The following is an 18,767-nucleotide window of genomic DNA, read 5'->3' as shown; positions in this document are numbered from 1 at the left end:
AACCTCCTGAGAAGTTCCTCTGCGTTTAATGGCAGTTCGTCAAATCGTTCTCGTATGACGTCTTGCTGACTCGGCCTTTGACGAGTGTGCGTGGATACACACAAAGGTCCGAGCCAGTGTCGACGAGGTATTCGGTCTTCGTCACTTTGTCCGTGACGAAGAGGCGGCAGGTGGATGTTCCGTCACTGGCTGCCGCGGTCAGTGTCGGAGGGACTCGTTTCCCGCATACGAACACGGCTGGCGGCATTTGGTGGACTCCTTCCCAAACCTCTGGTGGTACCAGCAGACGTTCTCCGTCTTACGCGATGACCTGGACGAAGACCGACTCCGTCTGGGCGTCCTGCTTCCCTTGTGACTGCAAGGTCGGGATGTTTCGGCGATTCGAAGCTCCAGTTTCTCCAGTCGGTCGATCAGGAGCTCTGCCAGGCGGTCGGACTGCGTTGGGGCCGACGTGCTGGCTACCTGGGCTGGCTGCACCTCCGCGTGGATCTGGTCGGCTATCTCGGCTAGCTTGCTTAATGGCAGGTCTGACTGAGCCGAGACGATGGCTCTGGTCACGTTGGGTAGTCTACCTGACCACAGGGTCCGCAGGAATGTATTGTATAATTTCATTATACTGTTATTGCCTTCTTATTTTCCATATTGTTCACCTGAAGGAACAGGATTATGTAAGGCGGGTGCCTTGGAATAAATGTTCAAAATCAGGCGTACGTGACTGAGTCGTTTATTTACAAATAGAATGATGTCGCGAGAGCGTCCGAGGTGGTTCAACTAAACTCACGATTCACTTGACTCGCGATTGAACTCGGTCTGCGGTTTTTACAGCGACCGGACTGCGACCCGACTCTAAGTGACTCGGCGGAGAATCGGCTGTGACTTCTTCGTGACTTCCCTCTCGCGTCGGTAGTCTCTGCCTTATATTCTCAAAAATGCTTGTCGGCTGATTGGTGGAAGTCCTTGCGGGGAACTTCCACCAATCCGTGCATTTTACATAACACGCCCACGTTCCACGCCTCTCGTGCGTGAGAAGGGTGAGCGTGTCGTTCTGTTAAAAATCTAATTTTGGTGATGCAGCGGGGTGTCTTCCGGGCCCGTGCTAAGTGCGGTACGTGACTGCTGGCTTACGTCAATGGGCCCAGCTTTCCCGGGTGATAGAAACCAGGCACGCGTCGCTGGGACACTCTAGGCTGGAGACCCTTAGACTACCCAAAATTTATGGCGTCCACTTGCGCTATTGAGTTCGTCGCTAGGAACTACAAGGACACATCTGTCCGCTAAGTGGCCAAAAACGTTAAAGACGTTTTCTCACAAATAGCGTCTTATGTTGTGCAAACCATAAATCTTTCTTGGCGCTGGTGCGCTGAAGATTTCTCTTCCGGCGCCCAGCTAGCCGCTACAATTGTAATCATTATTTTATAATCGATAGTTTATAGGTGTAATTAATTAATTTGGACTTTCGGTCCACGCGGCGCGTACGTCCGTCGTATGACTCGGGGATTCGCGCGTCGCGGTTAACGGCCCTCACCCACGCTGCTCGGTTACGACGCTATCGTTGGCGCTGAACGTTGACCTTGGTCGACGTCGGTCTCGGTCGTATTAACTATTTTCAAGACCGCTTTACCGTCGTTTAATGGCAGTTCGTCAAATCGTTCTAGCTCAATCTTGACCTCTTTGATCAATTTCTTATGTGACTCGTTGCACGAGTCACTTGAGCGTTTGTTCTTTCTTTTCCTGCTTTTGGGAAAATCCCATTTGAATTCTTCTGGACCTAGGTCCGGGTATGAATCGTCTGTGTAATTGTCCGATTCGTCATCCCAGACAGTAGCTATGTCCCCGCCTGTCTGGGTCGTTTCTTTTTCCACCTTCGCCTTTCCTTCTACTTCCTTTTTCTTTGTTCCTCCTGCCTTCTTCGATCTTAATTTGGCTTTTTTGAGTTTATTCATATTTGTTCCCACGAATTGGGACGAAGGACGGTCGCTCCCCGGGTTACGCCCTTTCCGGGGAGAAGGCTTTTACTATCAGGATTTCGCCTGGTGTCCTGAAGTTAGTCGCTAATGGCCGGTGGACCCACCGACCGCCCGTGTCAGACACGGGACCTCTTTCACCGCGATCTTCAGCTTAGAGGTTAAGGGTTTGTTCAAGGGGTTCGCCTCCCCGTTGGGCCGACCGGTTAAGGTAAGCCCCCCGTTTCTCCCGTTCTGCAACATTTCACCGGATGTATCCGGCGGGTCGTCGCGGCAGAGGGGAGTCTTCCGGGTGAGAGCCGCGGTTATCGCAAGCGATAACTCACGCAGGAGCTCTCTTACCAGAGCCCCGTTAGTCACTCGAAGGTGTCTACAGGTCCTACCACGTGAAGGAGGGGTTGATGCGTCAGGGTTATACCATGATATAAGTCCCTGACGCTTATAAGACCCGAGGGATACACACAGCCGTTTTCAATGATGTGTGGTATCACGTATAATTAATTATTTATTTAAGGAACAGAAAAGAAATAGACTTAAGTGTACAATAGTTGCGCGCTTAGTTACTAACCGTTAATCTAAACTACACGATGACAACTATACAACTTCAACCCTCAACTTCTTACAACTTACTCTACAACTTTCGGACAACGACCACGACTCTCAGACAACGACTACGACTGACTCCTCCCTCATCTAGCAAGACTCGGTTCATCCCCACGCTCGCCCCTGCCGGAGTTTTCACCATGCCCAAATATGGGCATGAACATCGTCAATGGGCCGAAGGCCCATCGTCGCTCGCAATCCAACGCTGGTCAATGTCGCTTTCCCTTTTTATGGCCTTTTTCCGGCCTTCGCTGCATGCCTGTCCTAAAGTGTCCCTAAAGTCTACCTAAAGTCTATATCTTAAAACTATGTAGCGGGTGCCCGCATATTCCCGATACCACATTATGTCTATCATATTATGTTACGTCCCGCGGGTCGCGAACGTGATTTTAAAAGGGTCGCGGATCCCAACGCGGAATAAAGACGTAAGCTGTACTGACTTTCGGTCCACGCGGCGCGCACGTCCGTCGTATGACTCGGGGATTCGCGCGTCGCGGTTAACGGCCCTCACCTACGCTGCTCGGTTACGACGCTATCGTTGGCGCTGAACGTTGACCTTGGTCGACGTCGGTCTCGGTCGTATTAACTATTTTCAAGACCGCTTTACCGTCGGAGATCCGTGTAATGCAATGAGGAACTGATACTCCGGGTGATAACTCCTGCCGCGCGATGTAGCCGCACTCGAGCCCGGTAGCTGTCATTGCTACATTACGCCGACGTGCGTGCTTTTAATGAAATTCGACCCGTTGAGACAAAGGGGAGTCGGTTCCCGCACCAGGTCATGGCGTTGTCCGCGTACGAGATGACCGCTTCTTCGCGTAGAAAAACAGATCCGACCAATCCGTCGGTCGGAATGGGGAAAGTATCGGGAACGACTTGGAAATCGATAATTTTATTGAGGCAAGTTAGGCGTGCTACGCCGAGAGAAGTGGTAGTTACTTCGCCGATACCTTCTATAATAACGCGTCTCGCCGTGTCGACTAAAATGCTCGGATCTAAGAATGATAATTTAATAATGTTCGTGCAGGCCCCTGTATCTACGAGAAGGTCTGCCGTACATTTTAATTCTGGAATATCGAGTTTAATAATTAATACATCATCGCCCGAGCGGACTGTTACTCTTGCGATTCTTCGGACTGGTTCGTCTCCGGCTGTGACGAGTTGCGCGGATTGCCTGGCCCGATTGACTTGCCTCCCGTCGGCGATTCGGGGCGGACGGGAGGGTCGAGCCGTTTCCCGATTGTTCGCGGATTCGGTTATTATATTCACGCTTGCGGCACTCGTGAATGTCATGTCCCGGGGTTTTGCAATAGTTACATAATTTCGCAGGTGGCCGCTACTTAATACGCAGGTGGCCACTACGTAATATATTGATCACTTGCGTAGGTGTTTGTTTTGTCATAGAGAACGCTTCAAGCTGTTCAATTTTTAATTTAAAAAGTCATGAATTATAATTTAATACATCAATTGACATAACGCTTCACAAATTACATATTTCTTGTATAAGTTTAAAAACATTATAGGGGCTGCACGAACCTCCTTCGCTCGGGGTCCGTGTGGGGGGATCGTGACGCAACCGGGTATCGCGGTGGGGCTCGCTAGCACCCGATGACGTACTGCCAAGCGTCTTGGCGCGCTCGCGGATGGAAATGATGGCAATGTCTACGGATGACGATAGTAATAACTTATAAATAACTTATCTTCTTCTTTAATCTATGATGCGTCGCGGTTGACGTCATCAACAACACGTCGGTCGTCCGACGTGACAATTATCGATCCGGCTTAAGCTCTATTATGAATAGTCTGCGACGACTTCTCAGAGTGAGCCGAGTCTTGTTTAATCGTATTTTGTACGTATTTAATCGGGTTGTGTATTGATAGACGTTGCAGGCGGAACTCGTTATTCACCTGACGCTGATTCGTATAAAGTGTGCACACTGTAGTCCGCACACTTCCATATTATTCACCATTGTAATCATTATTTTATAATCGATAGTTTATAGGTGTAATTAATTAATTTGGAACTTATTGCGATATTTATAAAATAATGATTATTCAACAAAATATATTCTGTAATAGTTATTGTAGAAAATTCTACTTCGAAGCGATCGTGCACGCTCCGTGGTTTCGCTTTTTCTCGGAATGAAGAACACTCTTTCGGTGGCGTGGTGTTTATTGACTGGTTGCTATGCAATTGTACAGAGATTGTTTTATGTTAATTCGCAATGTGTTCGTCTAAAGTAACTAACTTCCGCACGGACCTCCCCACTTCATGACCAGGTCTTGGTTCACCTGTTTATGACGTAGCGTCGATGACGTCGAGCCATCGGCTACGTGCATACACTCGAAGGAACGCATGTCTCCTCGGGTCATAGACTACGCTACGCTGTGATGACGCCTCAGAGTGAGCCGAATCTTGGTTAATCGTATTTTGTCTGTATTTGATCGGGTTGTGTATTGATAGGCGTTACAGGCGGAACTCGTTCTTCACCTGACGCCGATTCGTATACAGTGTGCACACTGTAGGTGGAACGTGATCTTCACCTTATTGTTTATATAAATGTTTGTATAAGCTAGGTGGAACATGATCTTCACCATATGCTTGTTCGCATGAATATATGTTGTAGGCGGGACGCGGTCTTCGCCTGGTTTGGCTGTTAGGCCCGTTCGAATCGTTTTAGAATTTGTTGTGGTCTCACTCTGAGGTGTCGCGACGCGACATACTCCCCCCGTTGAGAGGGTACGATCAACTGTTGCGCTTTTAATCGTGACTCAGAAGTGTACAATGTCTATATGGAGTCGGTGGTATATGTACTGAGTAAGTCGGTAATTTGCTAACGATTGAGCTCGATATTTGTGTTTTACGAAACGCCCGTGGAGAGTTCATTCGGAAGGTAACGGACACATGATTTGTGTGGTCCGTTTGAATTCCCCGTTTGCTGTTTTCACCGTAGCTGCTCGCGCTACTCCGTCCTCACCCGGATGTAGGGCCGTGATCCTGCCTAATGCCCATTGCGAACAGGGTTGATTTCTGTCCTTGAGCAGCACGACGGTACCGACCTCGATGTTTGGGCCGTCCTTAGCCCATTTTTGCCGTTTTTGCAGTTCATTCAAGTACTCTTTGTTCCAGCGTGTCCAGAAGTCTTGGCGGACCTTCGTAATGTGTTGCCAGGTGGATAGGCGATGTGCTGGAACTTGTAACAAGTTACCCTCGGGAAGGGTGGTTAATGCTTTCCCAATTAAAAAATGCGCTGGCGTAAGTGCGGTCAAATCGTTCGGGTCGGAGGATAATGGTGTTATGGGTCGGGAATTCAGGATGCCCTCAATCTCTATGCAGAGCGTATTGAGCTCTTCGAAGGTAAAAAGTGAATCGCCGACAACCCGCCGAAGGTGATGTTTAAACAATTTCACCATCGATTCCCACAAACCGCCGAAATGGGGGGCCGCTGGTGGATTAAAATGCCACGTGATCCGACGGTCACTGGCAAATCTTTGAACGCGTTCTCGGTGCGTATCCGATTGGAGCAATGCGTATAATTCCCTTAGTTGACTACTCGCGCCCACAAAATTTGTGCCGTTATCTGAGAATATATGAGCAGGTAACCCCCGTCGCGCCGCGAACCGTCGCAAAGCTGCGAGGAACCCCTCGGTTGACAGGTCGCTAACGATTTCTAAATGTATCGCCTTCACGGCCATACACACAAACACGCACACGTACGTTTTAATTCGCGTTCTGTTTCGATGCTTGCGTTCCTTTATGAAAAAGGGTCCGCAGAAATCCACGCCGGTGTTTTCGAAGGGTGTCGCCTCGCGTATTCGAACCGCCGGTAGATTGCCCATTCTATATTCGGTGCTAGTTGCGTTGAAACGGAAACACCGTGTGCACGAACGTATTATCTGACGTACTTGGTTGCGTCCGTCAAGTAACCAAAATCTTTGCCGGAGTATGTGTAAAGTGGTTTGTATGCCCGTGTGATGGTGTTTCTCGCGCGTTTCCCGGATGATTAGGTCGGTTAGCCGATGCCGACTCGGTAGCAAGATCGGATGTTTTTGATCGTAGGGCAGATCTGATTTTTGCAGGCGCCCACCAACCCGCAGTACAGCGTCTTCGTCCAGGAACGGATTGAGGCTCGCGATTCGGCATTTCGATGTCGTATTTTTGGCTTGTAGACACTTAATTTCGTTTCCGAATTGCGATGTCTGCACATTTCGGATAATTCGAGTCTCGGCCAATTGAATTTCTTGGGCGCTCAGCGAACCGCCGCGTGGACCACGTGGCCGGAACCGTAAACAATATGCGATTACCCTTTGTAATGTGGTATATGACGAGCAACGCGTGAATAAATCGATCGTGTTCGTGTTCGCGACGAAACAAGTGACCGCCTTGAGATCGGGAATCTCGATGTTTTGCAGCACTTCGTCGGGCCATTCGTCCGCGTTTTTAATCAGCCACGACGGACCGACGACCCATGCACGATTCTGTAGAAACGCGTGTGGTAATTGGCCTCGGGATAATGCGTCTGCCGGATTGTACTCTGAGCGGACGTGTCGCCAGGTATGATCACCGGTAATTGATTGAATTTCCGCGACTCGCGTGGCCGCATACATTTTTAGTCGATGCGGTGCCGTTCGAATCCAATGTAGAACCACGGTCGAGTCGGACCAAAATACCACCTTATCAGGTGAGATATCAAGCGCGTCGCTCGCCTCGCGGTATAGCCGGGTCAACAATAACGCGCCGCATAATTCTAATCGTGGAATGGTCACCGTCTTGAGCGGCGCGACTCGCGATTTAGCGCACAATAAATGACACTGGACAATCCCGTCCTTCCCGGTCGACCGCACGTATAAACATGCACCATATCCAATGGTGCTCGCGTCGCAAAATCCGTGTATTTCGATATTTCGAGGTTGATCCGTTAAAACTCTTCGGTGAAATGCGACTGCTCGGAGTAGCTCTAATTGCTGCGTGAACTGCGTCCATTCCGAGTGAATAGACTGCGGAACAGATTCGTCCCACGCGATTCCTGACCGCCATACGTCCTGCATAATCTTTTTTGCGTGTAACACGACCGGACCCAACAAACCCAAAGGATCGAAGATCCTCGCTATTTCGGAGAGGATAGATCGCTTCGTCGCCTTGCTTCCGACGGCGTCCGTACAGGTAGTGTAACATATCTCGTCCGTGTTCGTTTTCCACGAAATGCCTAACGTTTTCAGTGATCGGTCAATATTCACTATGAAGTTTGCGCGCAGTTCATTATCCGTGAGATCATCCAAAATGTCCCGGTTGTTCGATGCCCATTGTCGGATCGAAAAACCGCCGCGACTCAGGGCGCCCGTCACCTCTCTCCGTATCGCGCGAGCTTCGTCGATGGTATCAGCGCCGGATAGAAGATCGTCAACGTATAGGTGTGATTTTAGTATCTTAGCGGCTCTCGCATACGACTCTCGTTCGTCGTCGGCTAGTTGATGCACGGTTCGGATCGCGAGGAACGGTGACGATGAAACGCCGAATGTGAGCGTATTTAATTGGTACGTTTCAATTTTTTCGTTCCGGCGCCATAATATTTTTTGGTACGGCCGATCGTCTTCGTGCAAGAGTACCTGACGATACATCTTTTCGATATCTGCCGTTAGCACATATTTGTACGTGCGGAAACGAATTAGATGCGCGAATAACTTCGGTTGTATAGTGGGTCCGACCAGAAGAATGTCATTTAGTGACGCGCCGGACGTTGTTTTCGCAGACGCATCGAATACCACGCGAACTTTGGTGGTGCTACTAGCTTCTTTCACTACCGCGTGATGGGGCATATAGAATCCCTCGTCACCGGGAGCCTCCATCAAAGACATATGGCCTAAAGCTAAGTACTCGTCGAGAACGCGCTGATACTCGTCTCGCAATACGTTGTTCGCGTTTAATTTGCGTTCAAGGGATAGCAGTCGCTTGACCGCGCCGTTTCGCGAATTGCCGAGCCGTTCGCGGGTTCCGCGAAATGGTAAACGTACCGTGTACCGACCGGACGGATCGCGACTAACGTTCCTTTGAAAATGCATTTCGCACGCGACTTCTTCCTCCGACCGCAGTCCTTCCGTTTCGACTTCTTCTATCTGCCAAAACTTGTCGAGTTGCGTTTCCAGCGTCGACAAGTGGCACGCGGCTCTTGTTGCTTGTTGTTGCGCAACGCCACCAGTCACGACCCAACCCAATCGCGTTTTCTGTAAGTACAAATCTTGTCCTTCGCGCGAGAGGTTAATTTGACCAACCTGGAATAGCGAAACTGTCGCTCCAGCACCGATCAACAAATCTACTGGACGCGGCAGATGGAATTCAGCGTCCGCTAGGCGGATGTTACGCGGAATTGTCATTGAGTCGCGTGGAAATACCTCCGATGGAACCAGATCAGTGATATTCGGGATACTGAGACACGTCAATTCTTTTTCAAACCCGTCGAAGGTCGATCGTACTTGTAATTTAACCGGGCCCTTCGACACTGTGTGCGTGCCGTTTAACGTACCGATGGGAAACGATTGCGCGGTTACCCGTATACCTAATCGCCGTATGAGCGCCTCAGTGACAAAATTGGCCGTTGCGCAGGTATCTAATATGGCTCGGGCTCTTACCGATCGGTTTTTACTAATGATTTCCACTATGGCGCTCATTATCAACTGCGGTGACGCCGTAGGAAGTACGGTCGCGAGACTAATCGTCAGCTCCCTGCTCGGTAAGGGTAGTCATGCTGACTTTCCGGCGTCCGCATTGTCAATCGCGGGTTTTGAGGTATCGGTTCTGCTCGAGCTCGCAAATTCGAAGTTGTGTAATAATGTATTGTGCCGTCTTTGACAGATTGTACAACTCGAATACCGGCATGGAGCGTCGCGATGGGAACGTAGGCAGTTGAAGCAAACTTTCGCGGTTTTTACGAGCTCGATGCGCTTCGGGACGGTTAAGCGCTTAAATGCGGCGCACGTGAAGAGGGGATGACAGCTAATCTTACACGCGACGCACTTGCGTTCTTGGGTGACGAATGCGCGATTCAGCGGACGTATGCGTCGCCGTTTGTGAGCGCGGTCGTCTCTCTCGCGCTCGCGGTCTCGATCGCTAGATCGCATCTTGTCTGTGCGCGATACACAAACCGCGGTTTTGTACAAAAATTCGAGCATTTCATCCAAGCTCGGATATTCCTGTCGGCTTAAGCCTGCCTGCCACTTCTCGTACGTGATTTTAGGTAGTTTGCTCTCGAGTAAGTGAACGACGGTTTGTGTGCAAACCGGTGTTCCCAGCGCGTGTAGCGACGCAAAGTGCTGTTGAGCGTCGTCGGCTAACCGCGTCAGGCCGATCGTGGATTCCTTATCGAGTGTCGGCATGTCGAATAGCATGGACATATGCCGCGATACCAGAAGGCGTTTGTTTTCGTACGCTCTTTCCAGAAGATCCCATGCCTTCGCGTAATTGATCCCGTCGACGTCAAAGAGCCGAATTTTGTTTGCCGCTTCCTGTACTAACGCGGACCGGAGGTATTGTAATTTCGCCACGTCGTCTAGTTCACTGCGTGAACCGATCATGCTGTTAAATGCGTTTTTAAACGACAACCAACTTTCATAACGACCGTCGAAAGTCGGCAATGAGGCATCGGGTAATTTAACGGGGCGACTTTTCGCACCGTCTGTGCTTCTGCCGTCGTTTGCAGAGTCGGTATCTGCGCGCGAGATGTCTGGGCGATTTAAAATGTTCTCGGCCCGGCCCGCGAGATCATAGAAACGGGTCGTAATCTCCGCGAAGATGTTGTCACGTAATAATAACTCGATTGTTAATAAAAATAAGCAGATGCTAGACTGTTGTCCAGCATTGACTCTCTTTATTCAGTATTACATAAATAAACCGACAGTATTTCGATCCGCGTACTTTTGTGGTTCCTTAGCGACTGATAATCCGTATCCGTTCTCTTGTATTTATAAGATGTTGTTATCAATCGGGCAAATTCCGGGCAACGGTCGATCCTTTGTGGCTCAAAGATTAGGGGTGATGTCATCCGTTCTCCTGTGTTTGTCCTATGTTGTTATCAACTGGACGTAGTCCAGTCAACAGTCGATCCTTTGTGTTCAAAAATTAGGGGTGACGTCATCTGCGATAATTTACAGAAATTTGGGCGTTACACTCCCCCCAACTTAGATTGAAGTTAGTCCTCTAACCTGGATAGTTCCGGAGGATGGACTTGTGGAATTTGACTGTTCTTGGCTGGAACAGGATCTCTGGTTCCGGCGATGGTTGTGATTGCCGTTGGTTATTCACCAATGTGGCTAAATCTGTGTACATGTTTAACAACGGTGCGGTAGCGCCCGGTGCTGGCGTTTCTACATTATTTTCTATATGAGTCGTCTTCGACTTACAACTGAGAATATGAATACAGAGTTTCGATGGAAGAAAGGATTTGATACAGTTAAAAATACCCGTTTTGTCTAGTCCCCAAATGACTAGGGCGGTTAATGCTGCGTAGCCGGCAATCTGCAGTGTGGACAGTCCCCACGACTTTACAGATTCGATTCGATGTTCGAATTGGAGTCTGTTAATTTCTTGCTCGATATCATCTAATGTACTGTGGTAACAGTTTAAGTTGTTTAATACTTTTGGTGTCTTGTCTAACTTTTGCAAGATTGATATGTAATCGCTACTATTCGGCGTTCGAATTTCTTTGTGCCTGGTTTCGTATGATACGCTAAAACGCGTTTGTCCTATTCGCATATAATTGTTATTATATAATAATTCGCAAGATGTGTTGGATTTTAATAAACTAGGTTGTCGTAAATACACAATACTGTGTTGCGTTCCGCATATGGTGTTAATTTCTATGGGTTTCTCTGGAATAGCTATATACTGATTCTGTTCTTTTAATGGCATAAAAGTAATATCGTCTATTTTCAAAATTACAATTTGGCATGAAAGGATTTGATTATTGAAATTAATGAGCTCTGTGGTACAATCGTGTCGTGTGTTTCTGTTGTGGATTGGTTGAGTCTGTTTACACATGGTTATACCGGTTTTTGTTTTGCAATGTGTATTCAAATATTCTTGCTCCACGTTAATATAATTTAACCCTGAAATCAAATAAATTTGGTGTTCCACGAGTGGGATCATAAATACATTGTTCTTCTTCGTTGGGATGGGGTAGATGCGGTCTATATCCCATTGCAACGTAGGTAGAATTGGTACTGAGATTTTGAAAAATAATTTGTTGTCCGTAATAAACAACTTTAATTCTGCAAGATCAAGTATGGTCTGGAAGTTCTCGTGAGTTGGTTTTAATGCCAAGTGTGTAGTTTCGTTTTCGAGTGTGCGTTTGTATGCGTCTAGAAATTCTTTTGGTTCTAAAATTTGTGGGCTAATGATTCCCTGTTTCGCTAGTGTGATGGTGGTAAGTAGTTCGTCGTATGAAAAGTGTAAATCCGCGATTGCTCCTTCTGTTCTAATGATCCAGTTACTCATGAGTGCGTCACGTTCGGCTTTAAGTGAATTTGCTCGTGCATCTAAAGTGAGTTGGTTTATGCGTTGTAAACTGTCGGAATCTAACATTTTACGGATGAGAGCGGTTTGATTACTGACTATCGTTTTCAATTTATTGTTCGCGTTGAAAAGTTTGTCTATGTTCGCGTTGACAGTGGTTAAGTCGTCTTCGTCTAACGTTCCGAATAATGATTTTGACAATTTGACCCTTTTTTATTACACATGCGATGTACCTATTGAAATAAATAAAGCAGCAATTTATTCAAGATTGCGTACGGTTTTTGTCCCACTATTGGCATATTCTCAAATTACGTAAAGTAAAACGATATAGTCCTAGAAAACAAGAATTTGCATGAAAGTGCACGCTGTAGTTATTAAAAATTCTTTTTTCTTACTTAGCATACAATTGTTAAAATATCGCAGAATCATTGCTTGCCGGCATTTTGAAAATTGTTCGAATTTTCTAGGTACCAAACCATAATGAAAATATATTGGAGATTACTTTGCGTGAGTTTGTTATGTTTGGGAGCCGGCAGAGTGGAAGGACTGCAAAGATGGGGTTCTCAGTTTGGAAAAGCTCCTCTCCTGGAGAGATTCTTCTGGAAGACGTTGGACTTCGCTTATCCGGACGAAGCGAGCAGACAAATGGCGATGATGAGGGGAGATTTTGTACCAGAAAACGCGCTACCCGTTGGCATCGAAATATGGCGAAATAAACTGTTTGTCACGGTGCCAAGATGGCGGAACGGTAAGCTCCAATTGAATATATCCCTTTATTTGCAACTACTCATGTATATACTAACTAATACGAATATCTAAATATTTTATTCGTTCGAATAATATTTAAAATATTATCATGTAGGACAGCTAAATTTTGTTCAAATTGTACACCTTCGAATGTAGTATTTGATCATATAACAAAACTTTGTAGAATGTACTTGAACAATAACAATTTGAATTGTTTTTTTAATGTTTCTTAGTAATTGTTAATCCATTTTTATACAGCCACGTGGAATACATAGGTATATCCAGTCGTTTTTAAACAATTCTTTTATCGCATTATACGGGAAACTGCTGTTAAGCATAACTACATCCATTTCCGTTTGAATTGCAATGGAATTAACTAACTTTTATCACCTTTTAACTCCGGAGAGAAAACCAGATAAAAATCTCGAGCAGAAAACCGGAAACTGACGCGAACACACTGTGTAAAATGTAGAGGATCAGTGTGGTCGGTGCAAGCCTCGAATCTAGTCTGGCTGGCTTCCGGTTTGCGACACAAAGTGCCGAAATCCGCGCGAGAGCGATTACAATACAGGACTTCTATTTCTCTTTACCTCCGCCTTCGCATCGACTTAAATCTAGAAGGGAACTCGCGAATGAATGAGTCTTATTCACTTTTATATTCTCGTATTTCCGATTTTTTTTCTTCTCGGTACTCTAAGTTCATCATAAGCGATGGCGCGCGCCAAGTCATTGTGCATGGAGAAAATCTTGAAATCTTAACTCAAACTCAAAATTAGTTCGCAAATTTTGATTAATTCTCCATTGGAAACTCCCATTTCAAAACTGAAAATATTCGATCAAAATCGCGAATAGGATTAGCGGAAGAATAATTTAACCCTTTGCACTCGGCGCTATTTTCATTTTATTCATACGAAACCGATCCGATTTCCACATATAGTATTTAAATGTTTAGTGATCTACTAAATACAAATTTTGTAATGTAACAAATATTTTGTAATATTTTTTGTAATTTCCTTGAAATAATGCCATAACAATTTCTAGTGGTGCTTCAGAGTCACCACTCGAGTGCTAAGGGTTAAGAGTATTCTCAAGAAATTGTCGATAATCGTACCGTGATAATTTGGTTAAAAAAAAAAATTAGAAATTGATATTCATCTCGAATCAGAGATTCACTTACGCAGTGCAGTTTCAATGTAAATTATTTTTACGTGTCAAACAAATGTCCCCCCTCTCTCTCGAACGAACGAACGAACGAACGATTTCCACCTCGCTTCCGTTGGTTCTTTTTCACGTTTTTCTCCTTGTTCCGGTTCCGATCTTCCCAGCAGTCCCTCTGAAAGTTCTCGAAACGCGTCGAAGCCCGCGGAGGTCGGCATTGTTTTTACAAGGTTTTATTTGTCCGCGGCTTTGTTCGGCCGACTCTTTCTTCCGACGTCAGCTTCTCCCCAGGCAGAGGATATGAAATATTAAGAGAGAAAAGAAGAAAGAGGTTCCTGTCACACCGTCCGAGCAGAATGAATTCGGAACGTTCAATGACTTCCTTCCTGAGCCCGGGAAGCGAATTGTTTTAGAATTCGGCACGCAATCAAAGCAAAAAAAAAAAACAACAACTCGATCCGAGCTTGTCTGACCTCCGAATGCCATTATCCTGGTCTCCAAAGACCTTTCTGCTCACTGCGGAACATGTTAAACACCATGGTCCATCGATTCCATCATTAAAGATTTGCTCATTCTTAAGCCCACCCTAACATTTTCTGTTCGCTGAAAAATCGGATCTGCACGTTGATCGCACGCGACTAACGTGTTGACCAATTTTTCCCATCCTTATCTCCAGTGTTGACCTTTCTTTAGGTCATTTGTGTCTGTGACTAAATATTTTTTATAGATCTAAATATATTGTAGAATTCGGCACGCACTCAAAGCAAAAGCTAACTCGGAATGACCTCCGAATTATCCTGATCTCCAAAGACCTTTCTGCTCTCTGCGGAACATGTTAAACCATGGTCCATCGAGCTCATTCTTTCTGAGCCCACCCTAACGTTTTCTGTGCGCTGAAAAATCGAAGCGATCTACACGTTGATCGCATGAGACTAACGCGTCGATTAAACTTTTCTCATCGTTATCTCCAATTTTTGATCTTGCAACCTTCCCGTTGACCTTTCCGGAGACTATCTGAATATGTGCCTTTCAAAACTTTGCTTCTATTGTCGGGCATACATGTTTCCGATAAAATCGAGTTGCGTGTGCCAGAGTTTCGATAACGTTCCGAACGCGATCACGCTATTCTAGGATTGGTTGGCGTGCAAATATTCGTTCATAATTTAGGACGTTCGGAATGCAGTTCAGTGACGTGTGGTACTAACTATTGTAGGTATTCCGGCGACTTTGAATTATATATCGCTTGACACAAATCGGGGAGGATCGCCTAGGCTCACGCCTTATCCAAACTGGGCGCAAAACAAAGCTGGAGCGTGCGGCACTGGCATGACCACTGCTTACAGGTCAGTGTGATGCAAAACTGTATAATAAACTATAATGAACAATGAACCGTTGAAGTACAAAAATCACTAATAAGCAATGAAACTTAATGTACATTCATATTGTACATGAACATTTAACACATTCGCACCGGATGACACATGCGTTTTTAAAATCCTCGTACTTCCGTCTGAAAATGAACAGATAAAACGTAAATGATTCGATTTATTTTGAGATATGATGGACGTTTTAACAGTTAGACATATGAACCGGTTAAAGAATTGAAACATATACATATAGTCTATCTTTTTCGAACCCAATGTTACCACCTTTCTTCGTTCGTTGTTACTGCAAAATATCACGTCAGTTTTATCATTATAGAATACACGCAGACGCGTGCGACAGATTGTGGGTCCTAGATACTGGTACTATAGGCATCGGGAACACAACGGTGCAAGCCTGCCCTTATACCCTGAATGTTTTCGATTTGACAACGGACAAAATCTTAAGGCAATACAGACTGAGACCCGAAGACATCAACATGGTATCTCTTTCTTGAACGTTATTAATAATCATAGTTTTATCTCACTACGAAGAAAAATAATAATACTCGAGATGACTAAATCGATAATTTTATATACAGGGTGGCCCACATAACTCTGAACAGCTCAATATCTCGAAAACTATGCCATCGATTTTAAAGTTCTTAGTCTTAAATTGCATGGAACTGAAGGGCCTTTCTGACTACATAAACGTGAAGTGGCCTCCCTTCCCTTTTAACGGGGGAGGGGAGGTACCTTTATAATTTTAAATGGAACCCCCTATAAAACGTTACATATTTAGTTTCTACAGGAAAAAACAAGTCAATTTTGTCTGAAACATTTTTTTGTCAGATACTTCCACGATGAGATATAACAGTTTGAAGTTTCGAGTTGTAGGTGCTCGAGTCCTTTACTTATTCGTGAAGAAATAAAATGTACTTTAAATTAAATGTTCAAAATGTCCACCACGGGCTTGTAAACATTTATTTACTCGAAACATCAAAGTTGTTCTAACATTTTTTAACATTTCAGGAGTCACTGAAGCGCAAGCGTCACGTATTCTTTGTTTCATATCCTCTTTTCTCGTCGGTGGTTCAAACATAACTTTGTCCTTTACATATCCCCATAAGAAAAAATCTAATGGTGTTAGATCGGGGGATCGAGGAGGCCATTGACGAGGTCCCCCACGACCTATACATTTGTTCCCAAATTTTTCGTTCAAAAATTGCCTGGTGATGATTGCAAAATGTGGAGGAGCGCCGTCTTGTTGGAACCACATTTCTCTTCTAACGTGCAGTGGCACATCTTCCAAAAGCGCAGGCAAATGATTTTTTAAGAAATCACAATAACTTGCAGATGTTACAGTTTCTTGAAAAAAATAAGGTCCAATCACAAAATCTCCTATTAGGCCACACGAAACATTTAAAGACCATCGATGTTGAAAGGGAACACATCGCATCCAATTTGGGTTTTCCACGGCCCAATAATGCAGATTATGTCTATTTACATGCCCTGAATTCATAAAAGTGGCTTCATCGGAAAAAAGTATTTTGCACAAAAAGTCATTTTCCACAACACCCTGCAGCCACTCACAAAATCTTACGCGGTGATCGTAATCTGCTATCGAAAGCTCTTGTGATAAAACCATGTGATATGGATGATACTTTTGCCGTTTCAAAATTCGTTGACTTGATGAACGACTAATACGACATACGCTAAATGGTAAAGTGAACTTTTCTTTCTGTGGAAAAGTGACCTTTTTCATCTAGCGATCTGCGAAATTTAGTTTATAAGATTGTAAAATCGTCGTTGTAAGAAAGGGAGTCAGAAGGAAGCGTATTGAATTCCTTCTGGTCCTCGTGGTGAGACCTGGGCAATCGGTATTATTCTCTATTTGTAAGAACTTCTAGTAATCTTACGAGAATAATATCGAGCTAATAGCTGCACAATTATAATTTCCTATAACAATTTAAATTAAAATTTAAGACTTACTAGTTATAAAAACTAGTGTATGTAGAACTGCGTGTGAATTTACTTTGGGTTAGATTGGGATGGGCCAAGATGGGCCTTCAATGCTTCTCGGTGGCAACGGCATGGCTCTTCGTCCTGGAACATCTTCAGTTCCGCAGTGGTCGATCCAAGCTCGTGGTTCGAGTTGGCCCACTTGTCCAGCGGAAACCCTGCCGACTCCAGGATGTCGGTCAGCTGTCGACGGACTTCCCTCGCCTGCTGGACATTGTCTGCGCCGGACAAGATGTCGTCGACATAGGATTTGCGACGGAGAGCCCTTGCGCCAAGGGGGAATCGGCCTTCCTCATCCGACGCCAGTTGCTGCAACACCCTATGAGCGAGATACGGAGCAGGAGCGGTTCCATACGTTACGGTGGTCAACCTGAAATCAGATACCGCTTGTGCAGAGTCGTCTCTCCAGAGAATGCGCAGCCAATCTTGGTCGTCAGGATGGACTGAGATCTATCTGAACATCTTGACGATGTCCGTCGAGAATGCCACCCTGAAGAGGCGCCATGGTGTGATGATCGCCCAGAGGTCGCTCTGCAGCTTCGGTCCAGGCAACAACTCGTCGTTGAGGGACCGGCCTGCGATCGACGCAGCTGAGGCGTTGAAGACCACGCGGATCTTCTTCTTCCCATCAATCTCCTTCCATACTGCATGGTGCGGGATGTAGGAACCAGGATCTCGTTCCTGGAGAGGGGCATCTGCGAGGTCCATGTGCCCCAGGCGGCTGTACTCCCGCATGAAGGCCACGTAGTGGTTCCTGAGCTGCTAATCCCGTGCTCGTCTGGTCTCGGCGCTGAGGAGCATCCTGAATTCCCGTCGGTGGTCGCTCCTCCTCCCCTAAAAGGTAAACGATCAACATACCGACCGGTATGATCCCGAAACGTCGTGTCCTTGAACAGCTGTTCACATTTCAGGTCCTCCGGTGACAGCGGCTGAGACGACGGTACTTCCTCGATCTCCCAGAACCGTCGAAGATCGGGTAACGGCTCCTGGCAGCTCACGTGGTGGACACGGGTCTTCCTTACGGACGAGGTCTCCTCTCCAACGGGACCGATCAGCGTCCATCCAAACGGTGTTCGCACTGCGACTGATGTTCCGGCCGGTCCGACCTTTCGCTCCCGGAACAAAAGTCCGCAAACGTCGGCACCGAGAAGCACATCCACGTGCGCCGGGTTGGCAAATTCCGGATCGGCCAATGGCAGTCCTTGGATGTGGGACCAGTACTGCAGCACCACCTGCTTTGAGGGCGTGGGGGCGACCAAGGATTTGGTCACCAATGTCTCCAGATCCATCTGGAACCCAGGATCAATCGGGGAACGGAGGCTTACCTGGACTTCGGACCGAGCAGTCCCCACGGCGGTACCCTGGTAGCCCGTCAACGATACCCGCACCGCCCTTTTCCGCAGCCGT

The 18,767-nt window shown here is 46.4% G+C and overlaps 2 protein-coding genes across 2 annotated transcripts; one reads left to right on the top strand and one right to left on the bottom strand.

Moving 5' to 3' along the window:
* Window positions 1–5,450: 5,450 nt before the first annotated feature.
* LOC143364492 (uncharacterized) lies at window positions 5,451–10,887 on the bottom strand. The gene is made up of 4 exons (XM_076804811.1): window positions 10,764–10,887; window positions 10,477–10,611; window positions 8,958–9,121; window positions 5,451–8,837 (listed from the first exon to the last, which is right to left on the bottom strand). The coding sequence occupies exons 1-4, from the start codon at window positions 10,885–10,887 to the stop codon at window positions 5,451–5,453; spliced, it is 3,810 nt and encodes a 1,269-aa protein (XP_076660926.1).
* A 1,656-nt stretch (window positions 10,888–12,543) lies between these two features.
* On the top strand, window positions 12,544–17,741 carry LOC143364485 (protein yellow-like). Its single transcript, XM_076804805.1, has 4 exons — window positions 12,544–12,820; window positions 15,191–15,320; window positions 15,679–15,841; window positions 17,384–17,741. Exons 1-4 carry the CDS (start codon window positions 12,553–12,555, stop codon window positions 17,732–17,734), a joined length of 912 nt encoding a protein of 303 aa, XP_076660920.1. The 5' UTR covers window positions 12,544–12,552; the 3' UTR covers window positions 17,735–17,741.
* The last annotated feature ends 1,026 nt before the right edge of the window (window positions 17,742–18,767 follow it).

This window comes from Halictus rubicundus, unplaced genomic scaffold, assembly GCF_050948215.1.
Source record: "Halictus rubicundus isolate RS-2024b unplaced genomic scaffold, iyHalRubi1_principal scaffold0590, whole genome shotgun sequence".
Lineage (NCBI taxonomy): Eukaryota > Metazoa > Arthropoda > Insecta > Hymenoptera > Halictidae > Halictus > Halictus rubicundus.
Note: the sequence above shows the minus strand (reverse complement) of the source record. Positions and strands in the feature narration are given on the sequence as shown.

Excerpts from the sequence above, each read along its gene's own strand:
- LOC143364492 (XM_076804811.1), bottom strand. The coding sequence starts at position 10,887 with ATGTACACAGATTTAGCCACATTGGTGAATAACCAACGGCAATCACAA. Across the intron at positions 10,612-10,763 it reads CATCCTCCGGAACTATCCAG|GAGAACGGATGACATCACCC; the intron begins GTTAGAGGACTA and ends GGACAAACACAG. Across the intron at positions 9,122-10,476 it reads GTCGCTAAGGAACCACAAAA|GTATACGGGTAACCGCGCAA; the intron begins GTACGCGGATCG and ends TACGGCGATTAG.
- LOC143364485 (XM_076804805.1), top strand. The coding sequence starts at position 12,553 with ATGAAAATATATTGGAGATTACTTTGCGTGAGTTTGTTATGTTTGGGA. Across the intron at positions 12,821-15,190 it reads GGTGCCAAGATGGCGGAACG|GTATTCCGGCGACTTTGAAT; the intron begins GTAAGCTCCAAT and ends TAACTATTGTAG. Across the intron at positions 15,842-17,383 it reads GACCCGAAGACATCAACATG|ATTGGGATGGGCCAAGATGG; the intron begins GTATCTCTTTCT and ends ACTTTGGGTTAG.